This window comes from Trichomycterus rosablanca, chromosome 17, assembly GCF_030014385.1.
Source record: "Trichomycterus rosablanca isolate fTriRos1 chromosome 17, fTriRos1.hap1, whole genome shotgun sequence".
NCBI lineage: Eukaryota > Metazoa > Chordata > Actinopteri > Siluriformes > Trichomycteridae > Trichomycterus > Trichomycterus rosablanca.
Genome location: NC_086004.1, coordinates 30,453,592 through 30,465,628, shown reverse-complemented (window position 1 = coordinate 30,465,628; position 12,037 = coordinate 30,453,592). Strand labels below are relative to the sequence as shown.

At 46.5% G+C, this 12,037-nt stretch overlaps 1 protein-coding gene across 2 annotated transcripts in view; it reads left to right on the top strand.

Moving 5' to 3' along the window:
* arnt2 (aryl-hydrocarbon receptor nuclear translocator 2) overlaps positions 1–12,037 on the top strand; it is a 47,610-nt gene that overhangs the window by 2,729 nt on the left and 32,844 nt on the right. For both annotated transcript variants that reach the window (XM_063013514.1, XM_063013513.1), the window contains exons 2-4: positions 3,153–3,285; positions 5,441–5,488; positions 11,412–11,625. In XM_063013514.1, the coding sequence (XP_062869584.1) occupies positions 3,153–3,285; positions 5,441–5,488; positions 11,412–11,625 (395 nt within the window). The remainder of the gene's footprint in view (positions 1–3,152; positions 3,286–5,440; positions 5,489–11,411; positions 11,626–12,037) is intronic.

Below are 12,037 nucleotides of genomic sequence, written 5' to 3'. Positions count from 1 at the left end.
ACACAGTTTAAAGCAGCAGAAAGTCAGAGAGGTTCAAATAAACAAAGAAGCTGCTCCTACACTGTAAACGAGTGGCTGGAGTTGTGAGGATTGGATAACTGGTTTGTTCTGTGATTTGTTCTGTCTCTACCGTACTGACAGACCTCACAAAGGTTCCAGCTTCCACTTTTGGAGTGTGTGTGTGGGAATTCGTGCCTGATTTACCTAAAAGGACGACAGTAAGGTCAGGCACCTGTGATAAACGAGAAGGCCTGGTTCACAGTCCTCATTCTAATTCATCCTAATGAGGGTTCAGGTTGGAAGCGTTTCTTTACATCAGACTCATGCTGGAGCCTTCCCCAAACTGTTCTCACGAAGCCGTAAGCGTATCATTTATTAGTGTACGTTTTTAGTAGAGACGCCCGAAGCTTTATAGAAGATCCAGACGTTGTTTGGGAGTGTTTGGGAGCTGGGAAAGGTCTCGCGTGGCCCCGGGGGAGGAGGGTCGACCGAACCAGAGGAACCAAATCGAGCGGAAAATGAAGCTCAGACCAGAACGTTTCCATCACGCTGATCTTCTAAAGGTCACGTTTAGATCAACGTAGTGACATTACAGAACAAAACAGCTTTGTGGAGGGTGCGGGCGGCACCTCGTCACAAATCCAGCCTTAGATGTTTCCTCATTAGGGTTTTACATCAATAAAAGTTTGGTTTTTTTAGTCAGGTTCAAATTTTTGGGGCCAAATTTGGTCTCACAATTAAATTGTTTTCATTTTCCAGTCGCAATTTGATCCTGTACCCAGCCCATACACCCCCCCCCCCCCACGCGCCAACTTTTCCATTTCACTAGCCGACAACGGTTTTCTGAAGCACTCCCACAGTCATGTTGGCTATATTTATCACACTAGCATGACGGTCTCTCATTCATCAGTGATCTCTCCAAATTTTCACAATATTATGTACAGTAGATGGTTAAAGACCTAAACTGTTATAATGATGAAGTTTGGAACACGGTGGTGAGCCACGCCCCATCATCGCTTGTACAGACTGATCCTGATCCAGGTGGATCCTTATATACCGGATCATGATTCCCTCACCTGGTACCGACTCACCTGCTCACTGTGGAACCTTTCAAACATTCCATCAACGTCTCACTCCTCTTCTGCCACCGTCCCAACTTTTCTGGAGTCTGTTACAGCATCAGATTCTAAACCTGCTTCTGTTTACACTCTAGAATGAAGTTGATCTTATCAGGTAAATAAAGATGAAGAGAATTAAACACATCACAGCGGCGTAACATTTGTTACAGATGTTCTAGATGTTCTAGATGTTCTAGATGTTATAGATGTTACAGATGTTACAGATGTTACAGATGTTACAGATGTTCTAGATGTTCTAGATGTTCTAGATGTTGTAGATTTTATAGATGTTCTAGATGTTATAGATGTTGTAGATGTTATAGATGTTACAGATGTTACAGATGTTATAGACGTTATAGATGTTACAGATGTTCTAGATGTTATAGATGTTATAGACGTTATAGATGTTACAGATGTTATAGACGTTATAGATGTTACAGATGTTCTAGATGTTATAGATGTTATAGACGTTATAGATGTTACAGATGTTATAGACGTTATAGATGTTGTAGACGTTATAGATGTTACAGATGTTATAGATGTTACAGATGTTATAGATGTTATAGACGTTACAGATGTTCTAGATGTTATAGACGTTACAGATGTTCTAGATGTTATAGACGTTAGAGATGTTGTAGATGTTACAGATGTTCTAGATGTTCTAGATGTTCTAGATGTTGTAGATTTTATAGATGTTCTAGATGTTATAGATGTTCTAGATGTTGTAGATTTTATAGATGTTCTAGATGTTATAGATGTTGTAGATGTTATAGATGTTACAGATGTTACAGATGTTATAGACGTTATAGATGTTACAGATGTTCTAGATGTTATAGATGTTATAGACGTTATAGATGTTACAGATGTTATAGACGTTATAGATGTTACAGATGTTCTAGATGTTATAGATGTTATAGACGTTATAGATGTTACAGATGTTATAGACGTTATAGATGTTGTAGACGTTATAGATGTTACAGATGTTATAGATGTTACAGATGTTGTAGACGTTATAGATGTTACAGATGTTCTAGATGTTCTAGATGTTATAGATGTTATAGATGTTCTAGATGTTGTAGAATATGGTGGAAGTCTCTCTCAACGAAAGCGCAGTTCTTGGTTCAGGTTCTTGGTTCAGGTTCTTGGTTCTGGTTCTTGGTTCTGGTTCTTGGTTCTGGTTCTTGGTTCTGGTTCCTGGTTCTTGGTTCTGGATGCGGTGAACAGAAGCTCCTCCTGTGTTAAGATCCGGAACGTCGTGCCAGTTTTTTCCAGGTGGCCTCATTAGAAATGCGAGTGAGCCGGGGTGAATAAGGAACTTCATTAGCTCCTGGTCGAGGCCCCGAGCGGTTTCAGGGTGATTAGGAATGCACAGGAGCATTCTGGGTAAATGTAAATGTGAGCAGGAGGAGGTATGAAGGACACTTTGTGTTGGGTGGAACCATCAGATCCGGCGGTTTTAAATATGAAGGGTGAGACAGGACGGCGACCGTAGACGCTATTGATTAGATTTCTGATCAGAATCCATCTGAACATCTTCAGTTCTTACCTTCATGGTATCTGGTCCCAGCATCTCTGTACGTTGTGAGCTGGACGGTCGTGCGGTGCGTCCTGGTTCATCTCCTCCCCGGGTGAACCATGCACACGTACCCGGACGTCCACAAGATCTCGGAGAAAGCAGGATCTGTCGGACCAGACGTCTTTCTTCCTTTGTTGTTGCTTTGATGTCCAGTTCTGATGCCCGTGTCACTGTTGTTGGTGCTTTTGATGGTGGACAGGAGATGCATGGGCACTCTGACTGGTACTGGACTCTAATCAGAATGCCCCTGTTGGGCCCTTGAGCAAGACTTAACTCCAGTAATTGAAGGTTAAGGGCCTTGCTCAAGGGCCCAACAGTGACAACCTTGCAGTGGTGGGGTTGGAACCAGCAACCTTTTGATTACTAGTCCAGCACCTTAACCACTAGGTGGAGAATCAGGATCACGGGGTGCCAACACTGAGACCTTGTTGCTTATTGCTTTGTTGTTGTGTGTGTAGAGATGGGCACAGATCTTCCTGGCGCAGTGGCGATGGCAGGCGCCGTGGCGATGGCAGGCGCCGTGGTGGGTGCGGGGCAGGTCAGGATGGCGGGCACCATGCCAGGACGAGGGGGCAAGAGGAGGTCGGCAGGGTGAGTATTCTCTCTTGTGAATAACGGGCGCAGGTATGAGTCCAAGGTAATGATGTTATACCCCATGGTATTTCACTTCTACTGATGCAGATCTCCACTCCTGATCGAGGAGGGTCGTAACTAACCCACGCCCCCTCCGGTCTAAACGTGGGGAATGGGTTTTTTTGGGGGGGGGGGGGGGGGGGGGCAGCACTAACTGGACCCGTCAGGTTGCCCATAATAAAGCCGGCAAATCTGTCAGAGAGAGACAGTGATGAATAGAAAGACGTCCACCTGGAGCGAGTTCCCAACGAGGCGTCGGTCATCTGCGCCTCCGTGCCCCCTCTGCTGGCCAAATTTGGCAATGCAGACGGACACGATTCCGTAACATAGCCGCGCCACCGAGCTGGTTACATTTAGCAGTTAAGGCCCGGAGAGATCCAGGTACGCTAAGAGGAACCCTGCTCGATCGTAAGTGGCATCTTCATCAATCTAACCGTGAGCACATCGACCTGCAGGTCGTTTCTCTCAGCCGAAATATTAATATCGATTCTTTATTTTTCATCAGCGTCTGTAGAGATGCAGATCCTCGACGTGTTCAGAGGCTCGATATTAAACCTGTAATTGAATCCCGTGGTTTACACACCATGAAATGGAATTCAGCTCCGAACGAATTATTCAGGTTGATGTATTAGAGTTACGGGACTCGGGCGTCTGTCCGAACACCCACTAGGGAGTAGGGCTGCCGCGATTGGTCGACCTAGTCGATGTTGACGTCAGTATTTGAAGTGGATGCATCGTTTTTAAACGATGTTTATAAATGATTCTTTTTAATTTCTACAGTGTTTCTATTCATATAAGCGTTCATATGATTCCCTCAGCACTAGGGACGTAACGATACACTCTACCCACGATGCCATGCGATTCACGATACGGGTTCACGATACGGTTTTTTACCGATTTTTTAAAACTGAAATTGAAAACAAATTATACAAATAATAAAATAATAAAATAAAATCCTGTATTTGTGCTTATCTTTTATTTATCTAAATAATGAACACCCTTTTATTTCTGAGGTAAGTACAAACTATGCAAAACAATTTTGAATTAAGCCCAGTTTGGCTGAAAAAACCCGAATTTGGCAACCAGGCGTATAGCGCCAGTGAGGTCAACAAGGCGCGGTATATAGCACCGGCGCCCTCTGCTGTTTGAAGTGAATATCGATTTATTTTACATGTCAAATCAATTTGAATCGTAGCGTTTTTGAATCGGTTATTAACTGTATTGTGGTGAATCGTTACATCCCCACTCAGCACTACTCGCCGTGTGCAGGACCTCAGTCGTATCTGCTCCGGTCACCGGTCGGCATCATTAAGCTCCGTCTTAAAAAACACCGTCTGCAGCCGTCAGAGGACGATCGTAGAGCTTTCAAATAAAAGATCAAAGTTCTCCACGACCCAAATCATCCAAAGTTTGGTGATACTTAAACCTGGTACAGAACTAAAAGCTGGTTTGGTCACTGTGTAAAGCTTTGATGGTACCACAGCAGCACCGGCGCCGTGCTGCACGTCTATATCGTTTCATTACGCTTCTTAATCCTGGAGATCTTGGAATAGCGTATCTCTTAGCGGGTTCAGTCAGACCGCCGCGCACTTTACCGCGTCGGGCTCAGAGCACAAAAAGCTTCTCATGTGAATGCGCCGGTAACAGCGTAACACTCAGCACCGTGTTTACATGGTTTAGAATGTGCAGTAAGTGTTGAGTGAATGTGGAGGTTAGGATCGGGGATCGTTCTGTCGTTACCGTACGCTGGACTTAATGAGACGCGGCTACATCTAACTATTTGATCTCTGCTATAAGGTGAAGCACGTTGCTGTGTGTACAGAACAGCATGAACACGAGCTGCACTCTGTTTAATATGGAGCACCTGAGAATGTGATCATATGAACATAAACCCTGTTTACATTCAGTTCTGGGTTAGATTATTATCACCTACAGTTTAGTGTTACAGTAAAAGAAGATTAAATGAGATTTGTAACCGGTGCAGATACGGTTGACGTGGTTGGAGAGCAGAATGATGAGCAGAATGATGAGCAGAATGATGAGCAGAATGATGAGCAGATGTTTCCTTGGTGTCGGTGGTTCTGTTCATGCACTCGTTTTTATCCCCCACCAGGATGGACTTCGACGATGAAGATGGAGAAGGACCCAGCAAATTCTCAAGGTTTGAACTTTATTTGGACACGTGTTCCGTGTTGTTGGCGTGTTGTTGGCGTGTTGTTGGCATGTTGTTGGCGTGTGGTGAATAACGTCTTTATTATAGAGAGCACAGATGAGCCAAAACATTATAACCAGCCATTTAATGTTCTGTCAAAATGTTAAGCTCTGAGGGTCCGTCAACTTCTGAGGTGGGGTGGATCTTCCTGGTTCTTCTCCATGTGTAAGCCATGCATATGTAATAGAGAAGATCATAACCATCTGGTCCTGATCAAAGTCCCTCAGGTCTTTATACTGATCAGATCTGCTGCGTTCAACAAGTGAACCTCGAGGAACCTCCATCAGCCCGACATCTGATAGATCCCTCGACCTCACATGAACAATTTTGTAGGTAGGTTGGCCACTTCCATAACCCCAAAAAGAGGAGGAACATCAGACCCCAAAAAGAGGAGGAACATCAGACCCCAAAAAGAGGAGGAACATCAGACCCCAAAAAGGAGGAACATCAGACCCCAAAAAGGAGGAACATCAGACCCCAAAAAGAAGGAACATCAGACCCCAAAAAGGAGGAACATCAGATCCCAAAAAGAGGAGGAACATCAGACCCCAAAAAGGAGGAACATCAGACCCCAAAAAGGAGGAACATCAGACCCCAAAAAGAAGGAACATCAGACCCCAAAAAGGAGGAACATCAGATCCCAAAAAGGAGGAACATCAGACCCCAAAAAGAAGGAACATCAGACCCCAAAAAGGAGGAACATCAGACCCCAAAAAGGAGGAACATCAGACCCCAAAAAGAGGAGGAACATCAGACCCCAAAAAGAAGGAACATCAGACCCCAAAAAGGAGGAACATCAGACCCCAAAAAGAAGGAACATCAGACCCCAAAAGGAGGAACATCAGACCCCAAAAAGGAGGAACATCAGACCCCAAAAAGAAGGAACATCAGACCCCAAAAAGAGGAGGAACATCAGACCCCAAAAAGAAGGAACATCAGACCCCAAAAAGGAGGAACATCAGACCCCAAAAAGAAGGAACATCAGACCCCAAAAGGAGGAACATCAGACCCAAAAAGGAGGAACATCAGACCCCAAAAAGAGGAGGAACATCAGACCCCAAAAAGAGGAGGAACATCAGACCCCAAAAAGAGGAGGAACATCAGACCCCAAAAAGGAGGAAAATCAGACCCCAAAAAAGGGCATCAGACCCCAAAAAGGAGAAACATCAGACCCCAAAAAAGGAGGAACATCAGACCCCAAAAAGAGGAGGAACATCAGACCCCAAAAAAGAGGAAAATCAGACCCCAAAAAAGGGCATCAGACCCCAAAAAGGAGAACATCAGACCCCAAAAAAGGAGGAACATCAGACCCCAAAAGGAGGAACATCAGACCCCAAAAGAAGGAACATCAGACCCCAAAAGGAGGAACATCAGACCCCAAAAAGAGGAGGAACATCAGACCCCAAAAAGAAGGAACATCAGACCCCAAAAAGAAGGAACATCAGACCCCAAAAAAAGAGGAACATCAGACCCCAAAAAGGAGGAACATCAGACCCCAAAAAGGAGGAACATCAGACCCCAAAAAAGGAGGAACATCAGACCCCAAAAGAAGGAACATCAGACCCCAAAAGAAGGAACATCAGACCCCAAAAGGAGGAACATCAGACCCCAAAAAGAGGAGGAACATCAGACCCCAAAAAGAAGGAACATCAGACCCCAAAAAGGAGGAACATCAGACCCCAAAAAGAAGGAACATCAGACCCCAAAAGGAGGAACATCAGACCCCAAAAAGGAGGAACATCAGACCCCAAAAAGAAGGAACATCAGACCCCAAAAAGAGGAGGAACATCAGACCCCAAAAAGGAGGAACATCAGACCCCAAAAAGGAGGAACATCAGACCCCAAAAGGAGGAACATCAGACCCAAAAAGGAGGAACATCAGACCCCAAAAAGAGGAGGAACATCAGACCCCAAAAAGAGGAGGAACATCAGACCCCAAAAAGAGGAGGAACATCAGACCCCAAAAAGGAGGAAAATCAGACCCCAAAAAAGGGCATCAGACCCCAAAAAGGAGAAACATCAGACCCCAAAAAAGGAGGAACATCAGACCCCAAAAAGAGGAGGAACATCAGACCCCAAAAAAGAGGAAAATCAGACCCCAAAAAAGGGCATCAGACCCCAAAAAGGAGAACATCAGACCCCAAAAAAGGAGGAACATCAGACCCCAAAAGGAGGAACATCAGACCCCAAAAGAAGGAACATCAGACCCCAAAAGGAGGAACATCAGACCCCAAAAAGAGGAGGAACATCAGACCCCAAAAAGAAGGAACATCAGACCCCAAAAAAAGAGGAACATCAGACCCCAAAAAGGAGGAACATCAGACCCCAAAAAAGGAGGAACATCAGACCCCAAAAGAAGGAACATCAGACCCCAAAAGAAGGAACATCAGACCCCAAAAGGAGGAACATCAGACCCCAAAAAGAGGAGGAACATCAGACCCCAAAAAGAAGGAACATCAGACCCCAAAAAGAAGGAACATCAGACCCCAAAAAGGAGGAACATCAGACCCCAAAAAAAGGAACATCAGACCCCAAAAGGAGGAACATCAGACCCCAAAAAGGAGGAACATCAGACCCCAAAAAAGGAGGAACATCAGACCCCAAAAAGAGGAGGAACATCAGACCCCAAAAAAGAGGAAAATCAGACCCCAAAAAAGGGCATCAGACCCCAAAAAGGAGAACATCAGACCCCAAAAAAGGAGGAACATCAGACCCCAAAAAGAGGAGGAACATCAGACCCCAAAAAGAAGGAACATCAGACCCCAAAAAGGAGGAACATCAGACCCCAAAAAGAAGGAACATCAGACCCCAAAAGGAGGAACATCAGACCCAAAAAGGAGGAACATCAGACCCCAAAAAGAGGAGGAACATCAGACCCCAAAAAGAAGGAACATCAGACCCCAAAAAGGAGGAACATCAGACCCCAAAAAAAGGAACATCAGACCCCAAAAGGAGGAACATCAGACCCCAAAAAGGAGGAACATCAGACCCCAAAAAAGGAGGAACATCAGACCCCAAAAAGAGGAGGAACATCAGACCCCAAAAAAGAGGAAAATCAGACCCCAAAAAAGGGCATCAGACCCCAAAAAGGAGAACATCAGACCCCAAAAAAGGAGGAACATCAGACCCCAAAAGGAGGAACATCAGACCCCAAAAGAAGGAACATCAGACCCCAAAAGGAGGAACATCAGACCCCAAAAAGAGGAGGAACATCAGACCCCAAAAAGAAGGAACATCAGACCCCAAAAAGGAGGAACATCAGACCCCAAAAAGGAGGAACATCAGACCCCAAAAAGAAGGAACATCAGACCCCAAAAGGAGGAACATCAGACCCCAAAAAGAAGGAACATCAGACCCCAAAAAGAGGAGGAACATCAGACCCCAAAAAGAAGGAACATCAGACCCCAAAAAGGAGGAACATCAGACCCCAAAAAGAAGGAACATCAGACCCCAAAAGGAGTAACATCAGACCCAAAAAGGAGGAACATCAGACCCCAAAAAGAGGAGGAACATCAGACCCCAAAAAGAGGAGGAACATCAGACCCCAAAAAGGAGGAAAATCAGACCCCAAAAAAGGGCATCAGACCCCAAAAAGGAGAAACATCAGACCCCAAAAAAGGAGGAACATCAGACCCCAAAAAGAGGAGGAACATCAGACCCCAAAAAAGAGGAAAATCAGACCCCAAAAAAGGGCATCAGACCCCAAAAAGGAGAACATCAGACCCCAAAAAAGGAGGAACATCAGACCCCAAAAGGAGGAACATCAGACCCCAAAAGAAGGAACATCAGACCCCAAAAGGAGGAACATCAGACCCCAAAAAGAGGAGGAACATCAGACCCCAAAAAGAAGGAACATCAGACCCCAAAAAGAAGGAACATCAGACCCCAAAAAAAGAGGAACATCAGACCCCAAAAAGGAGGAACATCAGACCCCAAAAAGGAGGAACATCAGACCCCAAAAAAGGAGGAACATCAGACCCCAAAAGAAGGAACATCAGACCCCAAAAGAAGGAACATCAGACCCCAAAAGGAGGAACATCAGACCCCAAAAAGAGGAGGAACATCAGACCCCAAAAAGAAGGAACATCAGACCCCAAAAAGGAGGAACATCAGACCCCAAAAAAAGGAACATCAGACCCCAAAAGGAGGAACATCAGACCCCAAAAAGGAGGAACATCAGACCCCAAAAAAGGAGGAACATCAGACCCCAAAGAGGAGGAACATCAGACCCCAAAAAGGAGGAACATCAGACCTCAAAAAGGAGGAACATCAGACCCCAAACCCCTAAAACTGAACGTATGGACCCTATTTGTGGGGTGGTCGTAATATTTTGGCTCATCAGTGTGTGTGTGTGTGTGTGTGTGTGTGTGTGTGTGTGTGTGATCATATTCAGCTCCATCACATCAGATCATAAATCATGTCATTGTTTTGTTTCTCATTTTCTTTGACATTTTCTTTATGTTTCAGTGTGTTTGAGCGTCCATCAGTCGCCCCGGCTGTTTGGGTTCGAGCCCCGTCAGGCCGTGTTCTCGTTTTCCCGCCTTCTTGATTTACCTCAGAGCGTTTCATTACATTGAGTGTATCAGTGATGCGGCCGAGCGGAAGCGGCGCCTTCTGCTGGCCACAGCGCACATCACACCCACACAGCTGTAGCACCCCAGAGCAGAGCTACCGTCACATAACTCACCTCATATATACGCTCAGTTCATCCTGATCATGGTCGCGGTGGGTTGTGCACCACCTGGAAATGCTAGACGTTCTGTTTCAGGCGCCAGTCAGCTGTATAGGTGCAGGTTGTTTTTGTGTTTTGGCCCACTAGTTCATCCAGAGCATCTTCACATCATGCAGTGCACAAACTCCATCAACTCCATGGCCAAAAGTATGTGGACGCCACGCCAAATTAATGAATAGCCCTAGGATGAATTGGAACGTTGATTCTGATTCATATCAACGTCCACATACTTTTGAACCGTACGGTCATTATCAAAAGAGATAAGTATGTGCACCCTGTGGACGTTCCTCCAGCTTCCACGTCTCACCCTCTGTGTCTCCGTGTGTTTGCAGGTATGACGATGATCAAATGCCCGCCGATAAGGAGCGGTACGCCAGGTAGGGCGACGTGGCGCTGCCAGATTTCGGACAGACGCTGTTCTGCTCTCGGCAGCGCTGCCATCTCCTCGCTCTCCTCGGGGTCGGGCACCACCCACACACACGCCGGATTTCTCACAGGCGGTGACTGGGCGTGAGGATCGAACCGAAGAGCGTGGGGCTGTGCAGCACCCACTCTAACTCGTAAACAAACCCTGGCGTGGTTAGATTTGGCAGCGCTGCGATATCATGTGCACTCATTTATTACACAGTTTAGTCATATCCAGTTCCTCATCCGACACGTGTTCTATCTGCCGCCGCTTCTTATCACCCGCCAGTGTTGGGTCCCCACGTACCACGTGCGGCGAGCCATAGGATGTCACGACACTTCAGGTCACTACCACATCCCACCACCGGGGGGCAGTATAAACACTCTGCCACCTCATGCACTGAAACCCTAAAGCACGGGTGGCACAGTGGCACCCGGGTTCGATCCTCTGCCCCCCCTCCAGTGTGGTCTATAAGGAGTTTGACCGTTTCCTGACCCCTCCCAATAAATATCGTTCAGAAGGTGGATTGGCACCTGTGAGTGTTTGCTCTGGACACACCGGGACCCTGATCAGAATGAATGTGATGAGTCGATCTCACTGTTGAATCTTCGGATCCTGTGACTCCGCCCCCTCCCTTCAGTGTGGGCGTGGGCGTGGCACTGCCAGCTGGCTCGGGCGCGCCCCCCGCCGCAGAACCCCGTCCTGATCTTCTCCTCCTGGTTCCGTGTGTACAGAGAGAACCACAGCGAGATCGAGCGGCGCCGGCGGAACAAGATGACCCAGTACATCACCGAGCTGTCGGACATGGTGCCCACCTGCAGCGCCCTGGCACGCAAACCCGACAAGCTCACCATCCTGCGCATGGCCGTGTCCCACATGAAGAGCATGAGAGGAACCGGCAACACGTCCACCGACGGGGCCTACAAGCCCTCCTTCCTCACCGAGCAGGTCAGCGGCAGGACCACGGGACACCGTCCCACCTCCATCACCCCAAAAACACCAGGGGGTCAGATCAAAGGATCAAACGCTGTAGGGTTAGAGGTTAAAGAACATGGAGAGGTTAAGGAACAGAGAGGGTAGGAACATGCTGGAGGAACATTAAGAGGTTGAGGAACATTAAGAGGCTGAGGAACATGGAGAGGCTAGGAACATGGTTTAGGAACATGAGGTTGTGGAACATGAGGTTAAGAAACATGAGGTTGAGGAACATGCTTGAGGAACATTCTTGAGGAACATAGAAAGGTTAAATATCATGCTTGAGGAACATGGAGAGATTGAGGAACATGCTTGAGGAACATGGAGAGGTTGAGGAACATGCTTGAGGAATATGGAGAGGCTAGGAACATGTTTTAAGAACATG